General features: G+C 40.9%; 1 protein-coding gene across 3 annotated transcripts in view; it reads right to left on the bottom strand.

Annotated features, from left to right (window-relative positions):
• SPAG17 (sperm associated antigen 17) overlaps positions 1-20,889 on the bottom strand; it is a 121,681-nt gene that overhangs the window by 28,270 nt on the left and 72,522 nt on the right. For all 3 annotated transcript variants that reach the window (XM_064519484.1, XM_064519492.1, XM_064519487.1), the window contains 11 exons: positions 19,038-19,158; positions 16,457-16,866; positions 10,107-10,236; positions 8,261-8,481; positions 7,820-7,964; positions 6,496-6,650; positions 5,889-6,071; positions 4,361-4,488; positions 3,990-4,120; positions 2,237-2,364; positions 188-370 (listed from right to left, as the gene is read on the bottom strand). In XM_064519484.1, the coding sequence (XP_064375554.1) occupies positions 188-370; positions 2,237-2,364; positions 3,990-4,120; positions 4,361-4,488; positions 5,889-6,071; positions 6,496-6,650; positions 7,820-7,964; positions 8,261-8,481; positions 10,107-10,236; positions 16,457-16,866; positions 19,038-19,158 (1,935 nt within the window). The remainder of the gene's footprint in view (positions 1-187; positions 371-2,236; positions 2,365-3,989; positions 4,121-4,360; positions 4,489-5,888; positions 6,072-6,495; positions 6,651-7,819; positions 7,965-8,260; positions 8,482-10,106; positions 10,237-16,456; positions 16,867-19,037; positions 19,159-20,889) is intronic.

Genomic DNA, 20,889 nt, shown 5'->3' with positions numbered 1-20,889 from the left:
CTGGGGGAAAGGAGTTGAGCTGCTTCAGAAATACATTTTCTTAGAGCACCTGTCTCAGTACAAAATGGTGATTGTTTTTCAAAAGCATTAGGGCTCTTGTCTCAAGCATATATTGCAAATTCATACCACCCAATTTGCCTGTTAACTATTGTGCACTGGAATAATGAAGTAAATGTGATTGTATTACCTTGAGGGAAAGCTGCAGCTTTTCTCTTAGTTCATCACTGAGTGGCTTATACTGGAATAGCTGACGAATTTGCAGTTTATTAGGACATTTTCGCACAGGTATTGGCAAGCAGGCCTGCTCTTCAGATCCAATGCAGAGACCCTTCCAAATATGTGTTCTGACTGGGGGACCTGTGATATTCCTCTGAACATAAACAAGAACAAGCAAAAAGAGCAGGAAGCTACTTATATTACTGTCAGAAAGTTGTCTACATACCTACATCCAGCTGACAAAACATGAACTGCATTCTGAATGAAAAACAGCTCACTGCATTCAGGGCTGGAATCAAGGAACTTACTAAATTTATATCGAATGCTCTCACGTTGCAGTTATTCTAGAAAACAGAGATGACTCTTGGAATGTAAAATTTTAATCCAAATACTGAGAGATGTGTTTAGATTCTGGGTTGCTGGTTATACATACAGGTACAAAATATAACTGGAAACACTAACCAGTGGACAGCAAACAAACTGATAGGCTTCATGTCTCAGCTGATAAGCACATGCTCCCTTTACAGCAGCGCAGATCTAAACAATATAGTCAGTAGGATCTTGGGCACAATTTATCCATCCTAAAACCTCTTCATCTGGCAAGATAAACTCCCCCTAAAATTGCTATATTACCTCACTCAGTATAAAAGAACCTAAGGTGACTGCTTTTTGAGTGAACTCAATCCTGCATGCCCTACACTTATTTAGTTAAATCAGGTTAATATAATTGGCTCTTAATTAATCCATTCATATTTTCTAAGAATAATGCCTTCTGCATGATTTTAAGGAATAAGGATGATTTTATAACTAAGATATGAGATTTGTGAGGTAAGAGTTAGGTTTCTGGTTCCAGTCTAGAAACACCAGCTCACTGGGGGTTTTTGTCTATGTGATCTTTGTAGTGAAACTTTCCAAACTATCAATATGCAAGACAACTGGTCCAACATCTTGTGCTTGCATTAGCATAGCAGTGAGCACAAGTTAATAAATCCTCTGAAAGTAATCATAAGGCTTTTGAATCGGATATGACCTTGTCCTACATCTTCAAGTTGTAGGAAAGTGAGCTCATGTCTGTCTAGAACAAACTGTGCAATGAAACCCATGTAACCTGTGCTAATTCACCACGTTCTGTGCTTCAGTGTTGTATCTAGAAGTCTAGAATGTAACTTACCTACTTCACCAGGAAGTTTTGAATTTAACTGAATCAGCTTCAAAGAGATTTGAAAATTCTCAAATGGAAACTAACAGTGACATGACAATGCTGTGAAGGGCATCGGACTAATCAATCACCATGATCTCTAACGGATTAATGATCTATTAACATATAATGTGATAAGCATGCATAATAAATATGAACATTAAGTAACATTTACATGTGAGTATCATGACCTCACCTCGGCCAAAAGCTGAGTATAATGCAAACAGGAACTGTGTATAATGAACCATGCCTGATATGACAATACAAATGAGAACCAAACACTGTGAGCCTTGGTATGGACTATGGATCAACAGCAGGCAGGAGAATAATACCTGAAATTGCTGGAAAGATATACTGTGGAATCATTATGGACTGATCTGATGGGCAGCCTGTGTAGACATTTGGCTATAAAGCCCTCTCGTGCTAGAGACTGGGCTAGGGGTATTGCTCTGCGGACATCTGACAAAGCGTAGAGGCCTGAGGTAGAACTATTAGGTGGTGGAGCTGATCTGCCACCCAAGAGCTCAACGCTAAGATTGGTTGAAAGGAACGTCACGTTCCCCTGTACTTAAGTGTGCCATCTTCCTGGAGTGGTAACCAGAGTGGGTCTCAGCCAATGGTATGTGAACGTGTGTGTATGTTTGTTCAAGTAAGTGTGTGTGAGTGTGAGTGTGTGGGAATTTTTCCCTGACACAGCCTATCCCTTGCTTGGTCCGCTTAACAAATTGAACTTGGCAGTCTCACATTGTTTGGTGTTCTTTTTTCCCTGGTGACAAACATCTATAGCTTATGCAGCAAAAGACTGTTTTGAAGCAATTATACCTCAAAAGGAGAAAATGTATCCCAGTTCCTTGATCGAAGATTTGGAGGAACAATACTCTCTGGTTCTTTATTCATTATCCAGGGGGAGGCTTCAACCAAAGGGCGGAGGATAGTAATATTTAAAACACCTGGTTCAAAGAAACATTTTGGTAAGAATCGATTTGAATCCAAAAAATGATGGATATGTGTCTCAAACCTCCAGAAAAATATGCTTATCTAAGTATACAGAAACTTACTATCAACATGAAAATGTGATACTGGTGGCTACAGATAATACTGGATCGCTGAGACAACTATAGAATAGTTCGAAAACTTTGGATTACCCAGACTGTGTTCAACAATAAGCTGCATTTGCTACTTGCGTGGAGTCTTGGGTAACATCTCACTTGAATAGTGTGCAGAAATCCCAAGCAAGGTAGGGCAGACCACAGACCCATGTTTACTGAATATTGCTTTCAGGAGGATGTGCTTCCTATTCAGAACATGCATAGGTCTTCACTGTATTTTACACCTCAGAATCGGATCACTGAAGGGATTCAATTAGAGATAATGATTGTCTCCTTTTATTGTTTTGATTACTTTTAATGTTCCTCAAAACATTTTTTCCAACCCAAACCAAACGTCCCCTTTATCCTCTATTATCTAACCCATATGTGGACTTACAAGTTGGTATCACCACTGAGATGCTTTGTCACGATGCAAAATTGCAAAACCTTGCTGTCAAGGCAAACAGAGCCAATATCGAGAAAGGTGAAGTATGAAGTCTGGAAAAGCATCCTAATAACAGGGTGCAAAGAAAACCTGGGGGACCTGTTACTATTCATCTACCCTTCCTTTAACCTGAAATTTGAATACTTTAATGAGAATCATTTTCCTTGGGGCAATATTGGAATGCTACTATAATAAATGACTGATGGTTGCCAGCAGGTTTTTCTTTCTTTCATTGTCATGAATAGAAGCAGCATTGAAAAAGAGGTGACACCTGGGAGCATGATAGGTGGGAAATCTCTTCCCCATGCTTATAATTGCAAACTTTGAGAAAACTTAGTATCCTATGGCTCAAAGCAGTCTACCTTCATCATCCCCCTTCATCCAGAGGAACCATGCGTTTCTCTGTCTGGATTTTTTAAAATATGTTTATTTTGTTTAAGATTTACCTGTCACCTCACAATGTATTTTATACAATACAGTATCTCCAAATAACTTCACAAAGATAACCAACCATTTCAAAATGTAACTTCTTTGTACTGCTACTATCGGGTGGTTGTTTCCATGTCTTATTGGCATCTCCTATTTCAATTATACCTTTCCAGCTTCTTAATTACATATATTTAACTTTTCCAACAGCCAGACAATGGGTCCACATCAAAGTATCACTGTCTTCATTCATAAATACAGCTAGATTATTAGGTGAAGACTGTGAAACATTCAGTGTTTTTTGACAGTAAATACACAGAGAATCTAGGCATTTGGTAATTATTTTTGTTTGTATGTCTAACAGTGGGTAAAGATATGTCAGTTGTCTGTTCATTTATCCCCTCAAAGTGTTATTCATTTAATTCTCTATTTCCTAGAGTTTTTTCCACAAGCTCTTTCTTGCCTATCCTTCACTGCCAGAAGTGTGGAAGCCTATCTATATGGGAGAAACACATTTTCAAATTTTCTGTCCAAATAAGAGTTTTGAAGGTTCTGACTCCACCATTGTAATTATTTCTGTTATTATTTTGTCAGAAAAGAAATTAAATTATCCTACCTGGACATTCTTGTACAGGATCCTGCAAAACAGCAGTAGCTGGATCACTACAGGCCTCAGCAAGATGCTCTTCTACATCCCTGCTCCGAAGGAGTTCAGTCCCAGAACCATCAGCGTAGATGACGAAGAACCTAGACAACCATCACACAAATCTGACCAAATCTAATGGCTTCCAAATTGCACTCTTTTCTAAATGGCAAATAGGAAAAAGCACTGTGATGCCATAATGAGAAAACGGAACTTCAAGATGAGGACATCAAGTGTGCAAATACTGAGTAATGAATAAAGAATGTGCAAATCTATGAACCCTGTGCAAATACAGTCTAGTGAAGAAAGAGTGAATATAAATCTATGAACCTGGGGCATTTTACCTGGGGACATGCTCATCACAAATGATAGGTTCATTAATTTCTGGCAATACTGATGCTGAACTTCTGTCTTCTTTGTCATCAAAGCCAATGCTAGGAACAAATACAGATGTGCTGCCATCAGCCATGACCTACAATAGAAATTATATAAAATGATTTGAGTTACATGATATATTTTAAACATGAACTTGCTTCTGTAATATGTGTAATGTGTAAAACTGTAATATGGTCTAGCCCAGGGAAAGAGACAGAAATATCATCTTTCAGGTTGAGCAGCCTAACATTCATGCATGAAAGTAATGACAAGGAAGAAGGCCAAACAAATGGTTCTAGAAAGACATGTCGTATCAGAAATTCTAATATCACATGCTGATATTTAATAAATGCTCAAGGATTGTTAGTTGTCAGATAGAGCCACACTTGTTTAAATTCCATCTTCAACATATAAATCTGCAAGCACTAACAGATGACCTCACAGAAAAATATAGTCACTCACTCATTAGACCAGGTAACTGCACACACAGACACGCACTGATATAACTCTGTGAACTACATATATTTTTGTGTATATGCACGTATAAATACCTACAGACATATATATATATACACACCCACACCCCTACATATATATAGATACATACATACAGATATACACACAAATATGTATGCATACATGGGTATCTATGTATCTCTCTCTATATCTATATAGTGGGCCCTTTTCAGGCATTCATTTACTTTAAAAAATATGGTCCCAGGTAGTCCCATGATACTACTTCTTGAATTTCTATAGTATTCTCCATCTTGAAAATACCAAGTGATTATTAACTACATATTAACAAATACACACAAAGCAACTAACAAAAAATAATAACCTACCAAGGAAAAATGATGTCTCTATTTCTTAATATTGTCAGTTGAAGGACAGATGCCTTTGGAAGATACAGTTTGGACCAGAGTGATTCAAAGGACAGTTCACGAGCTGAATCTGACACACCCAGACCATAACCTTTTTGCTTTAGCCTCAGGTGTAACTAGGACTGAGAATGAACCTATCCTATTACACCTGTATCTGGTTGCCAACCCTAACCACCATGTGGAAAGTGAGAACAGCACTTGACAAAATGGAAAACAGCTGTTTGTAATGGTGGGCAGGACCCAACAGCTGGATGCCTCCTACTACATCTGTACATGGCCAGAAGCTTATACCCACGAGCTGTCTCTGGTCCTGTATCCCCCTGGTCACCTGCCTCATCACACGAGCACACTCCTTGTCTTTGCATTGAATGAAAATGGGGTCCTGAGATAAAAATAGCATGGAATCATGTAACTAACAAGATACTCCATGAATGGCAAAAACAAAGAAAGCTGGTTTTCCTATGGATATTTTTCATCTCAGCATCCTCTCATACTGCATTAATCTCCTTTTTCTTACCACACTCCATACCCCCCGTGATCACTTCTCCCACAATACCTTCAATTGCCTGACAGCCTCCTCAACACGCAAAAACTTGTTTCCTTCTATGTATTTTACCTTGAAAAGATTTCCTTCAGGATCCATCACCTCACAAATAGTGCTGGAAGTGTGTTTCATAATGTATCTCCCTGCTTGCTTCCCTTCTTGCTTGCTGATGAATTTGTTATTATAAATTTCATGGGTATAAACTGCTGAACAATCTTCATCAATGAAAAGGGAGCCTATCCTCATAGGTAAAACCTGTCAAAGTAAAAAGGAAGCATGTTCAGTCCTTAATGGTGAAATCTTCAGTTTAGATGTAGCATGAAAATGAAGAATAGATGCAAATCAAGAGAATGGCTCTCAGACCTTTACTACTAAATCATCTGGTTTGGAGGGAGAAAAAGAAGAAAGATGAGGTCCAGGAGACAGGCTGATGACAGTCTGTGTAATATTTTCTGTAACTTAGGGCAATTTAAGATTTGGATTCAAATAAAAGAGAAACTATATAGTTGCAAGCAAATGCCTAAGTATTGGCAGAGTATAAAAGAGATGGACTCAAAGAAATTGGGAAGGCTACAGAGAGGGAGTTAAAATAGTCAAGGTGAGAGAAGCTGACGGGGAGGACATGGCATTTGGAACACAAAGATTTTTTAAACTATTACAAACTAGAAATAATTCCCACCTGATATGTTCCCTGTGGCTTTGCTATAATAGATGTCCCATCTCCAAAGATGGTACAACAGGTACTGTCCTCACAATTTGTTATAACAGTAGCAAACTCAGGATTCTCCACTCGCATACATTTCACCTTTCTTGTGATGGCTTCTGAAGGTTCATCTAAGAATTAATACAGAACAATTAGACAGGAGTACGTAAACCATGGAAAAGTCTTAAGATTCAATTTGCTTTTCTCTTATAAGGCTGGGCCTTTATCTCCTCAGTACAAGACCCTGATAAACTTTTCTTCATAAAATCTCTTTTTTCACATAGTTTTATGTTACACAAGTAATATGCAATGTTCACATTTTTGGACTGTGCACTTAATATAGGCAAATCCAACAGCAAAAAATGTCTGTGACCATCTGTGGCTGGCCAGGAGATTATGATTAACTTTATCAAATACAGTATTAACCGTAATGATCTGGATATGTGTAACATACAGGCTGGACCACTGAAATTCCTTATGCCTGCGATACAAGTACTAGGATGTGAAGGAACCTCCTATTCAGCAGCACAAGCCATGGAAAATGCATCAAACTGATATGCTAATCTGGCTACTGTCTTCCCATTCAATAGAGAGAACAGTTCAAGGCCATTGTTTTGATTTTTAAAATCTCACAGGGAAATATTCCTGTCTACCAGAATAACTGTTTTTTTCTACACAACCAAAACTTCCTACTGTGTTTGAACACAACAGGCCTGATGTCCACCCAGTAAATATACATTCCATGTTAATTGCAGAAGACAGAATTTATTCTGCAAATCAACCAAACATACAGATTATGTATGAAACACAAATTATCTCACTTGTTTCAGGGAAATATAAGTTTCATTTCTGCAGATGTGGCATTTTCCAGAGTCATATCCAGTCAAATTTTGAATATCTTCATGGATGGAGAGTCTACATGCTCTCTGGGGAATCTGAGGATGTCCTGTCTTCATACACCCATTCAGTTAAGAATCAAATCAGCTTACTTGCTGGTACCAGGGAAGATGGAGAGAGGGCAATGAACATTTAAGAACTCACAGCAGGCACTGTGGTCTCATGGTGAAGATGGTGAAAATGTTCATGTAAATGAACACATGGAAAGAAGGAAATTCACTTACTAGCTAAAGTGAAATTTTTGCACTGAATACTGATGGAAAAAGACTAAGCAGAGAAACCGAGCCCAGACTGTATTATTGGATTTGTTACCTATGGTATCGGTATGTGCCTTTTTTAGTATATTTTGACAATTATCTGCTTTACAAGATGTAGCAGAGAGGTGCTCCCCTTTTGATTTTACCTGTTTCTTCACTATCCTGATGTACAAAACATTCTTCACAATCTTGATAAAAAGTGGTGATTCTAGTACCATCAGCATGATCTACAACTCTGCTGCCATCCAGCTTCTCAACCATTATCACTGCATCATCTCGTACAGTCATAACCTGATATAATAAAGGAATACTGATTTACATTAGCACTGAGATACCTGTAAAAACGTCATCAGTAACAAAAGACATTACTCACTGAAACTCTGAAGAAGCTAGGCCACTACAATGTTATCTATTTGAAAGACTGAAGATTCATGTTTTCCTCCGAATCTAAAGCTTTTGCATTTTTAACTGTACAATAACACAGCCTGAAGGTATGTGTTCAGTGAACAAGTTCTACAATGCTTACAATAGCAGCCATATCTCTTAGCTCAGTAGACAGTGCTATTATAACACAAAAACTGTAGTACCGTTCCATCAGCTGGGTCAGTTGCCTGATAGACTAAAAGTGGCTTTAGATCCATTCGCTTTGCTCCCTCAGTGCCCACTTGAAAGCCTGAAGGGGTTGTTGTTATCCAGGTTCCCGACTCGTTCTCCTTAGGTTGCTCGGTATTAACCAGACACTGACCAGCATTTTCAAACAACTCATCCTTGCTTGGGTGTGATAGACTGTTTCTGTGGCTGCCCTTTCCTGCAGAAACAAAAATTTCTGTGTCAGACTTGTATCAGATTTCTGTATGAGACTCCAAGGGAAAAGACAAAAATTAGTAAACTGAAAAGTTCCTGCAAATATTGCCTTTGGCAGTGTTGAAAGAACTATTTACCAGGCTAGAGGGAAATTATAAGAGCTGTTACTCAAAGATGTGTCCTTGGACCAATCTTATTTAATTTATTAATTAATGACCACAGCAGAAAAAGTAAACAGCATGCTAGTGAAATCTGATTACGACATGACATCGGAAGGCATCATCAATGCAGAAGAGAATCTGAATGGCTTACAGGGAAAAAAGCACCCAAAACTATCCCATGAATAAGCTTGAGGACTAACATAAATGGAATTTGATAAAATCTAGTAGAATTAAGTTTAATGCAATAAGGACTAATAAAAATAGTTCCTGCTTCAGACAGTTTGCAGCAGTAGAAGAGGAGAAAGACCTGCAGGTACCAGTCAAATACAGGAAGACTACAAGTTATCATTGTGAAAAAATAATGACAAAAAGGGAAGTGCAATCTGATGGTGAGCCAGAAGAAGAGAGATGGAGATTCTGTTGTGAAAGGTAATGGAGAGATTTTACTACACAGATTAAGAATACTATACAGAATTCTGGTCACCCATGTCCAAGAAAAGGAAATAGACTGAGTGTAGACAGGGGACAGCAGAATGATCCAGAGTGGAGTCTAAAGGGTTACAGTATCTATATCCTAACACCAAAAAAAAAAAAAAAAAAAAAAAGGGCAAAAAGAAGATATGACTGTTCACTATAAATTCATCAAGGCTAAGCACAGGAGAGGAAAGGTGGTGGGGAAGTAAGTATTAATAAAGGATAAGGAATAAAGAGTACAAACTTGCCACAGATGTGGAGACTGAAAATCAGAAGATGGTTTCTCAGAAGTTCTCAAACATCCTTCCAGATATCTTAGGGAATGTTCTAAGAACAGGGGACTGGACTTGATAAGTCAGAAGTCTCTTTCTGACAGATTTTTCTGTTTGGCAGCAATTTTTGTCCATACACTTCCAAAGCAGATCCGATGAAATTATATGAGCCAATGAAATCCAGTGAAATGTTACAACTGGTCATAATTCTTCTTTTTACTATGTAACACTGACAGTGATCTGGGACCACACTCTGAGGTATGAAGAAAACTTGTACTTGGTTCTTTCTCTGTCAAACACTTAATAATGTAAGAATGGTTATACTGAGACACACCACAGATCCATAGAACCAACTGATAATGACTTTTAAAGAGGAGATTTTCTCAATACCAAGAGTAAAAACTGTGTAACATATAAACAAGGACTTCACACTACTGCAGGTACAAGGATTTCTTTTAAAATACTTTGTGTTGAATCACTCTGCTACTGATGTAGTTCTCACACAAGCTTTTACTTATGAGAGTCCTTGCATGTGTGAAGAGAGCTGAAATGTAAGAAAACTGACCTTCTATGAAGGTAACAGATTAGCAACGTACAGTAGTTGAGCACAGAAAATTGCATTTTCACACTGGCAGAATTTTCAGACTAAAGAAAAATGTCCCTTATTAAATATCATTAGCCCCTGCTAATTTTAAATCTGCCTGAAGTTCTGGAAATGTTACCTTTGTTAGTGCTGGTCTCAGGCAAAGGCTCTGATTCTGATAATGGTTGGGTGTTATCTGGAATTACAGGTCGTGGTATGACTGGGCCAGAATCAGGACTCGTACACACTGTGCCATCAGCAAACAGAATCTATAGAAAACCAAAGACATACCAGAGGGCTAAAATTATTCCAAATAATAACAGAAAGTCTCAAAAGAGTGTGGAGCAAATACAGTACGTACTAGAATATTGTGGATGATTGATAGAGGAAGAAAAAGTATGAGACTCAGAATCAATACAAGAAAATAGAGAAGCTCTCACAAAAAGTAAGGACTAATAATTCCTGCAGTTTAGTAATAAACAAGCATTATCAAAGAAAACTGTAAAGACAATTCTAAATAATTAGTCAAATGCTGAAGGCTTTTTTGAATACAACATTTTCTAGCAGTGGTAATACATCTGAATCACCATATCGATCCTTATTCAGGTACTGCAAATCTCCAGGATTGTTGTCTGTTTTTTAGCCACCAAAATGGTTAACGGAAGTAGTCACGGTTATTTATCTTATAACTGTTTCCTGAGCTATGTTGTCCCTAACATTCAGCTCTTGATATGCATGTTCCCTGGTGCAATATCTGTTTGCGTATTCTCAGCATCTTCAGTGTTTTTGTGTGGTAGAAAAAGCCTAGAATACTCCAATCATCACTAAATTCATTTGCAAATACTGAGTACGGATGCTGTAAGGAGAAGGATGGCACATTGCAGAAAACTAATGAAAAACACATAGACATATCTAAAGAGTGACAGTTACTGTAATGCAATTAACCATTTCTTTTCTGAGTGCTTGTCTATTTACTCTTGATGACACATAGTAAGTTAACATAAAGAAGCAGGCAATCAGAATCTGCTTATACAAAGACTGCGGTACAATCATGCTAGACACAGGAGATCTGGATTCTTCTGTCAGAAGACAGCATCTTGTGAATATACAGACTAATAGCAGCTAGCTTCTTTATTAATTGCTTGTTAATTTAATGAGATTCTGAGTAAATATTTTAAGACTTAATGCAATGTATCCTTATTTGCACGAGTTGTTGTTGTCTACTTAGACTGTAAAAAGACGTGAGGAACTAAAACAGTCATTTCGGCAGTTTCTGAGTCAAAACAGAACAGCTCTCTTTTAATCTGCTTTCCAACTCTATTACACAGAGTCTTAGGCTTTAAAAAGATGGTTGCTAGTACATTGATTGCAGTATCTGCAAAGATGATATCTAGTTTATAGTACCTAAAATATGCCAGAACTCTGGGCAGCCTAAATATGTGAGAACAAAGGAGGCACTTGGGAATATAAAGAATCCTTTTGATGGATTCTTTATGGATGGAATCCTTTTGATCCTTAGAATGCCTAATTGTGTCAACAGGACTGAAGAAACATTCAGCTCATTTCTGGAACACGTATGACTGTTTATATTACTGAAAAAATCACAGAATCACAGAACGGTCGAGGTTGGAAGGGATCTCTGGAGATCACCTAGTCCAACCCCCCCTGCTCAAGCAGGGTCACCTAGAGCACCTTGCACAGGATCGCGTCCAGGTGGGTTTTGAATATCTCCAGAGAAGGAGACTCCACAACCTCTCTGGGCAACCTGTGCCAGCGCTGTGTCACCCTCACAGTAAAGAAGTTTTTCCGTGTGTTCAGATGGAACTTCCTGTGTTTCAGTTTGTGCCTGTTGCCTTTTGATCTGTCGCTGGGCATCACTGAAAAGAATCTGGCCCCATCCTCTTTACAACACCCCCCCCCCCTTTAGATATTTATATACATCAGTAAGATCCCCCCTCAGTCTTCTCATCTCCAGGCTGAACAGGCCCAGCTCTCTCAGCCTTTCCTCATAGGAGAGGTGCTCCAGTCCCCTAATCATCTTCGTAGCCCTCTGCTGGACTCCCTCCAGTAGTGCCATGTCTCTCTCTTGTACTGGGGAGCCCAGAACTGGACACAGTACTCCAGGGGTGGCCTCACCAGGGCTGAGCAGAGGGGGAGGATCACCTCCCTCGACCTGCTGGCAATGCTCTTTCTAATGCACTCCAGGATACCAGTGGCCTTCTTGGCCACAAGGGTACATTGCTCATGGTTATTGTCTCATGGTTAACTTGTTGCCCACTAGGCCTTCCAGGTCCTTCTCTGCAGAGCTGTTTTTCAGCAGGTCAACCCCCAACCTGTACTGGTGCATGGGTTTATTCCTCCCAAGGTGCAGGACCCTGCACTTGCCTTTGTTGAACTTCTTGAGGTCCCTCTCTGCCCAGCTCTCCAGCCTGTTGAGGTCCCTCTGAACGGCAGCACAGCCCTCTGGTGTATCAGCCACTCCTCCCAGTTTTCTATCATCAGCAAACTTGCTGAGGGTGCACTCTGTCCCTTCATCCAGGTCATTGATGAATAAGCTGAACAAGACTGGACCCAGTACTGACCCCCGGGGGACCCGCTAGCTACAGGCCTCCAACTAGACTCTGCGCTGCCGACCACAACCCTCTGAGCTCTGCCATTCAGCCAGCTCTCAATCCACCTCACTGTCCACTCATCTAGCCCACACTTCCTAAGCTTACCAATGAGGACCTTATGGGAGACAGTGCTGAAGTCAAGGTAGACAACACCCTCTGCTCTCCCCTCATCTACCCAGCCAGTCATTCCATCACAGAAGGCTATCAGATTGGTTAAGCATGATTTCCCCTTTGGCGAATCCATGCTGACTACTCCTGATCACCTTCTTTTCCTCCACATGCTTAGAGATGACATCCAGGATGAGCTGCTCCATCACCTTTCCAGCGATGGAGGTGAGGCTGACTGGCCTGTACTTTCCTGGGTCCTCCTTCTTGCCCTTTTTTGAAGACTGGAGTGACACTGGCTTTCTTCCAGTCCTCAGGTACCTCTCCTGTTCTCCATGACCTTTCAAAGATGATGGAGAGTGGCCTAGCAATAACCTCCACCAGCTCCCTCAGCACTTGTGGGTGCAGCCCATCGGGGCCCATGGATCTGTGGGTGTCAAGTTTGCCTAAATGATCTCTAACCCGATCCTCCAAGGGTTCGGCCAAGGGAAAGTCTTCCTTTCTCCAGGCTTTCTCTCTCTTGTCTCCAGGGGCTGGGATTCTTGAGGGCTGGCCTTCAGTAAAGCAGTAAAGACTGAAGCAAAGAAGGCATTCAGTAACTCTGCCTTCTCTGTATCCTTTGTCACCAAGGCACCCACCCCATTCAGCAGCGGGCCCACATTTTCCCTAGTCTTCCTTTTGCTTCTGATGTATTTGAAGAAGCCCTTCTTGTCCTTGACATCCCTTGCCAAATTTAATTCCAAATGGGCCTTAACCTTCCTCGTCGCATCCCTGCGTACTCTGACGACACTCCTATATTCCTCCCAAATGGCCTGTCCCTTTTTCCACATTCTGTATACTTCCTTCTTCTGTTTGCATTTTGCCAGGAGCTCCTTGCTCATCCATGCAGCTCTCCTGCCCCCTTTGCTTGACTTCTTACTCATAGGGATGCAACAATCTTGAGCTTGGAGGAAGTGATGCTTGAATACTAACCAGCTCTCTTGGACCCCCCTTCCTTCTAGGGCCCTAACCCATGGGATTCTTCCAAGCAGGTCCCTGAAGAGGCCAAAGTTTGCTCTCCTGAAGTCCAGGGCTGCGATCCTACTCATTGCCCTGCTTCCTCCTTGCAGGATCCTGAACTCCACTATCTCATGGTCACTGCACCAAGGCTGCCCCCAACCCTCACATGTCCAACCAGTCCTTCTTTGTTTGTTAGTGCAAAGTCCAGCAGCACACCTCTCCTCATTGGCTCCTCCACCACCTGTGTCAAAAAGTTATCATCAGTGCTGTGCAGGAACCTCCTGGACTGTTTGTGCCTAGCTGTGTTGTCTTTCCAGCAGATATCAGGGTAGTTGAAGTTCCCCAGGAGAACCCAGGGCTGTGATCGTGAGGCTACTTCCAGCTATCTGTGGAAGGCCGCATCGACTTCTCTTCCTGATCAGGTGGCCTGTAGTAAACACCCACAACAGTGTCACCCATGTTAGCCTGCCCTTTAATCCTTACCCATAAGCTCTTGACTTGTGCTTCATCCACCCCTAGGCAAAGCTCAATACATTCCAGTTGCTCTCTCACATAAAGAGCAACTCCACCACCTCACCTTCCTGGCCCTTCTTTCCTTAAAAGTACGTAGCCGTCCACGACAGCATTCCAGTCATGCAAGCTATCCCACCATGTCTCCGTAATTACAATGAGATCGTGGTCCAGCGACCACACACAGATCTCTAATTCTTCCTGTTTATTCCCCATGCTGTGTGCATTGGTGTACAGGCATTTCAGAGAGGTAATCAAGCATGCAGGTTTCCCAGGTGGGGTGCAAGAGGATCCTCCATAGTCATGTCCTGTACGCACTTCCCTGGCTGCATGCACCTGCTGGAGGCATCCCGACTTGAGCCACGTTTTGCTGACTACCCTGTCTCTATAACTCTCCCCTTCCCCCTTCTTTCCTAGTTTAAAGCCCTTCTTACCAGGCTGGCCCACCTGTTGGCAAAGACACGCGTGCCCCGCTTAGTGAGGTGAATCCCATCTCTCCCCATCAGTTGTCAATCTTCAAAGAGGGTCCCATGGTCGTAGAAACCAAAACCCTGTTGCAAACACCAGCAGTGCAGCCAGTTGTTAACTTGGAAAATCTGTCCACTCCTCCTCCCATCCTTCCCCCTCACGGGCAAGACTGAGGAGAAAATGACCTGGGCTCCCAGACCCTTGGCCACCATCCGCAGAGCTCTGAAATCCTGTTTGATGGTTTCCAATAGGCCCTTGGTATCAGTAGCGCCCAGCACTAGAGCAGCAGAGGGCAACAGTCCAACGCGTGGACAAGCCTTGGCAGTCTCTGCATGACGTCTCCTATTGCAGCCCCTGGCAGGCAACGAACCTTTCTAGACAAGAGGTCAGGTTGGCAGACAGGTGCCTCCATCTCCTGCAGCAGGGAGTCACCCACAACAATCATTCGCTGCTTCTTCTGGGTGTTCCTGCAAGGCACAGGGTCTGTCGGCCCAGTTGCTTCCCTTGAAGCTATGCCCAGCTCCTCCTCAGCCTGGAGGGCACTAAACCTGTTCCTCAATTGCAAGTCTTCAGCAGGAGTAAGAGCCTTTCACCTCCTACGAGAAGTGACCAGTTTCCAGCCTTCTTCTACAGTGTTATGATGTACCGCTTCACACGGCACAGAGCCCTTGGGCAACTCCACTGCTGTGGAGGGTTGGGACTCCTGGAGCTGTATGGTCTCTGAGGATACCCTCTCTATCTCTTGCTCATCTTCTTGGATGCTACGCAGCCTACTGACTTCCTCCCGTAACTCCTTTACCTGACAACACAACTCGTCAACAACAGCACACCTTCTGCAGGAGAGCTGACTGTCAGCCCAGGCCTCACGGAGAGGCCTCAAGCACTCCCTGCAGCCTGAGACCTGTAGAGCTGCATCTGCTGTCAGAGGGTCTGTCTGGGTCGAAGCCTCTGACACAGCTGATGCAGCGACTCCAACAGCTACTGGGGAATATGCTCTGCGATGTGTCGTGACCATATCTGAGGAAGCGTACACTACTAGGATTGGAAACAAAGGTGCCTTTAAGCGCCTTGCTGTACAAACTGCTGCCTCCATTCACTGTGCTCTGGGAGCTGCGCTCTAGGCCTGGCTCTTATATAGGTCTCTCCCTAGCACTGACTCACAGGGTGCTTGACCCACCCTAATCAAGGGCCACCTGGATTATAGGCTCCAACTCCCTCTGATCGGGGCAACCAAGAGAACTCATCAGCGGCAGCTACACCTAGCTAGAGCTTCTCCCAGGAGAACTTAAGGCCTCCTGTAGTTGTTCTTGCTAGCTCCCCTTTCCTGTTAGCCGCAATCACCCTCTAGTTCCTCGGGGATCCCCAGCATGCTCCCACAACTTCCTACAAGGTCCTCAAAAGTTCTAAGCAGAGCGCAGACACTGCTGCGCAAACTGCTGTGTCTGCTGCCTCTGTCAGCTGTGCTCTGTATGGATGCTTTTGTGAATCATGCCAAGAATATGCAAAGCCTAAGTAATTCCCAACTAATCCATACTTGAGATGTTTAAGTCCAGAAATAAAGCTCTCAAAACCCTATTTACAGATGCCTAAGATTTTCATCATAAAAGTTCCACAAGTGCCTTAAATTCTGATTTTGAACAAAGCCAGGAACATTTTAGTCTTGATACTGCTGCATGGCTCAATGGTTACTTAACTCCTGCATCTATAAACTGGACTCTTCTCTGTCTCAGCTGGCAAATACAAGTTCAAGGGTAATCACATGCAAGCTGCTTCCAATGAAGTCTATTAAACATACCTGGGTAGATCCATCCGTCATGTACTTTATGACAGTTCCTTGACTGGTAATGACTCTTGACACCTCTTGCTTTACTATTGCTGTGCATAGGTAAGAGCGTTTTATCTTTTGGGGACAACTCTGCCTAACCAGAATTTCCAGAGTAGGCTTCTTGGCCTCTTCTCTTTTGGTGTCTTCTTGCTTCATTTCACCTTCTGTAACCTCATGTTCCTTCACTGCACTGTCCATGACCTCCTCTTCCTTGGCTTCATTTGCTTTGGCCTCACCTTTCTTGACCTCCCCTTCCTTGAATTCATCTGCTTTGGTCTCACCTTTCTCAGCCTCCTCTTCCTTCACTTTATTGGCTTTGGCCTCACTTTCCTTTACCACCTCTTTCTTAGCTTCAGGTGTAGTGGCTTCACCTTTCAAATCTGAAAACAAATTCTGAATGACTTACTGTGTAGCAGACATTCAAACAATGCTAAACACCCAGCATTACAATGTCTATAGAAGGTATTCAATTTTTAGGCAGAGCGATTCTTTGATCAATTCAGTGAGGGACAGTCTCTCCTTCTCAGAGGACAGTTCAAAGCAGGTATCTACTCAGATACTCTGCATCCTCCTATGGAGGTGCCTGTCTTTTCCAAATGAAATAGGGGAAAGTTGACAGTGGATTTAATACAAATGCTGAAATTTTAGAAGGCAAAAAGTAGGTGAAAGGAATTTTTTAACTGTCTGTGATGGTGAAAAAGTTACTGAGTTCCACCAAGTTTCCAACTGTACAGAAACTGAAGTTACGTATTTTGTCTGACCTGAACAAAGAATCTGTTCAGAATAAATTATGGCAGTGTGTGGAGTGTGCTAATAAGTATAATATGCAATTGTGCCAGGAGACTATTTGTATGCCTCCATAACTGCTCTGTTCCCCTCAACTATTCAGTATTTCAACTTAAGCAACTTGCCAAATTGTATACATTTGAAAATCCAGTGCATCCTCTTTACTGTATTTCAAAACAGATCAATGACCACATTTGGAAAAGTGGGGAAGCCTTTTCTAGTAATTCTGGTCTACGTGACCAAAAAAATAATGACATTCTTCTCTCACATGATTCTAAATCTGTGCTGGAGCCTTGTGCACCATGCTACATTTATTAATGTGATTTAATACAAATTACTTATTTTTTATTTATTTACATATACTGGACTTGGCATGTAGCTGGTCCCTAAGAGATCAGGATGATATTACTGTTGTTTCATCAGTTGCCAGGAACACAAATGATTCTGATGGTTTTTATGCCATACCTCACACAGAGGATGCTTTGGAATGATTGCAAGCATGTACCTGGTATGTGTGAGAAATCTGGTATGTTCCTGGACACACTGGCAGATCTGCACTTGTGCTGATGCATTTTCACACACATAATAGCTCTGACACAGCCTGGCCTGGACAGATCTATTGCACACAGACATTAAATGAGCATTGTAGGTGGCTGTTTTTAAAACTGACCTGATGACAAATGTAAAATCCACTGTAATTCATGACAGATATTAGTCAGCTTCAAAACCTAATGCCATGACTACAAAAACCCAAGGATTACTACAGCTTAGAGTGTTCAAAGATGGACCTCCTGCTAGTTTTCAAAAATACTGTGAAATTGAATCATTGCAGAAGAATTTGTCACACGCACAAGCTTAGAAGTGTCACCTAACTGAGCAATCTTCAAAATGAACTTGACAGATAAGGGGAGAAAGGGTTATTACAACTATCTTGTCTATACATATTGGATGGCATAAACCAAAGGACTTCTTTGAAGTAATTCCTGTTTGAAACAGATCATATCTTTTAGAAAAGAAACCAAACCTGATTTTAAAATACCCACTAGTAGAGATTCTATCACAGACTATTAAAATAAACATTAAAAAATGAATAAATCTTAAATCTAGTATAAAAATATCACTTTTCAATTTCCAGCCTCCAAAATTTGTAATACCTTTGTATGCTATGTCTATAAGCTATCATCAAGATTTTGTTTCCTTTGTGGGTAACTTCCAGACTAGGACTAGTCAGTCCTTGGACCTTTCCTTTGGTAATTAGATTGAGTTCTCTGGTGACATGAGCTCACTATAAGATATGTCTTCCAATCCTTTAACCATTCTTGTCACTCTTCTCTGAATCTTTCCAAATATGAACATAAGAATAGGATATACTATTCCAAAGAAGGTGCAGATACAGATAACATAACCACCTTTCTATTGTCACTCAAGATTCCTCTGTATATACATTTACAAATTGAACTAGTTCACTTTCATTAGTATTCCAATATGCATGCATATACAACTGATTATCCAACATGACTCCCTAGTTCTTTGTCCCCCAACCTGTTATGTTCAATAACTTGCAATCCCAGATTTTAACCTGTTTGCACTAAAACATATTATTTGCTTATTTTGAGATTACTATCGAACAGACACTATGACAACCTGAGATGTTAAAAATGTCATTTTGTTATATATAAGCTCATCAAGGCAGAAATCACTTTCTTTTTCTGTAATTTTAACTTCTTTAAGAATTCCTGATTCTAGAGTGGTTCAGAAAACTAACCTTCAAAACTTTCACCAAGGAAAGTTAATACTAGCCCATTGGGACAGGAGACATTCAAACTTGGGAAAGCAAGAGAATTTGACATCACTTGTGTTTGGGAAGCTGGTTCTTCCATTTCCACCTACAGAATGAAATGTGAATTAGTTTTATTCCACATTTTAAAAGAATTCAAAAAATTAGACTACAGATTTCAGTTGCACCAAAACATTTCAAAAAGATATTTTCTACCACTCATTTTAATCAATTTCAGAGCTTATGGATTCTGAAGTGGAAACATTAGCTTATTTTCTTTGATTGTGCTATCTTATTCTATATCACTGCTCTTGGAAAAACAAACAAACAAACCCTTCCTAACTCTTTTCATTTTGCTGAGTTGTTATGTTATCTTGTGCACAATGTCAGGGTGAGATGACAGTAAATGGAAAACGTGATGCAGAAGAGAGTGAAATAGTTATTGAATTTGCATCCGCTATTTTACCTACAGTCAGTAAAACAGCACAAAGGATAAGTAGAGCAGTACTTCCAGCCTGCTGTAAATACAGCATTGACTTGAGAAGAGGACAGGAAGGAATCCTTAGCAGTCAAAGACAATTGTCTTTGCACTGCTCTGAAGCTGGAAATTGTCCTGATGACTAGAAAAGATGAGGAAGACCCAGGGAATGTTTGAGGACCCTGGAACATTTGAGAAGAATACAACAATGGATCCTTTGATGTCAATCCCCCATCATTTTGAATTCTAATCTTGTAGGATGAAAATAACCAGTTTTGGGTTGCAGATAGATGTATTAGAGAGAACTAGTTCTGGTATTATCCTATAGAGTAGCAGAATGATCCTTTGAAATCTGCTGCAGTGTTTAAAGACAGACTCTCACTGCATGCATAGGGGACTAGCTAGTATTAGAAGAATTCTGCAGGATTCTCCTAGGAAAAATTTGCAATGTTTTGCCACCTGTTTTTCTGCATATTGGATACTATATATTTGATGGTTACTTTATGTTGTATTACTGGCTAATTAAGGATATCCTCAGTGTCCTAATTCACAGTCACAGGATCATGGGGTAGAAGTCACAGAATAGGGTAAAACTGGTCACCAAGTGCTTTTCCCTGTCTAATGGTAAAAAATGATGTATATGTATATCATTAGCGAAAACTGTTAATGTAATCTGTTCTAAAAGTCTCCAGGGCTGGAGGTTTCCTAGCCTTCCTAGACGAGCTATTTCAGTGACTTACCTTGCGTAACATTAGCAAGATTTTCCTGTTGGTTAGCCTGAATCTTTCTTTCAGAAGATTTGTTAATTTCTTCTGATTATACAGGCAAGCATAAGAGATGATGATGTTCCTTTAACTTTGCAGAAGGTGGTCCTGTCTCCCAACTCCAGATCAAACAAACACAAACTAAATATTTTAATCTCTCCTCACTGGTCAAGTTTTCTAGACCTCTGATCGTTTTTGGTGCTCTCCTCTGAACTCTCCACAATAGGGCTCATTTTTCTCACAGTGCAGTGTCCATAACTGAACACAATACTACAGCTGAGGCCTTACCAGCCCTGAATGGAGGAATTATTTCATGTATTTTCCAGGCTATACTCCTGTTTATTCACCTTAATATGGTGTTTGCCCTTTTCACAGCAAGATGGCATTGTTGACTTATGTATAGCTTGTGATTCATTACAACTCTCAGACCTTTTACTGCAGAACTCTTATTGACAGAACTGTTACCCATTCTATATCTACATATTGATTATTTACATAGAATTGTAGACGCTAATACTTATTCTTACTGAACTGCATCTTCTTTGCCAGACCATTTTTCTGTTAATTTGTTGAGATGATTTTGAATTCTAATCCTGTC

This window comes from Dromaius novaehollandiae, chromosome 1 (genome assembly GCF_036370855.1).
Source record: "Dromaius novaehollandiae isolate bDroNov1 chromosome 1, bDroNov1.hap1, whole genome shotgun sequence".
NCBI classification, from domain to species: Eukaryota; Metazoa; Chordata; class Aves; order Casuariiformes; family Dromaiidae; genus Dromaius; species Dromaius novaehollandiae.
Note: the sequence above shows the minus strand (reverse complement) of the source record. Positions and strands in the feature narration are given on the sequence as shown.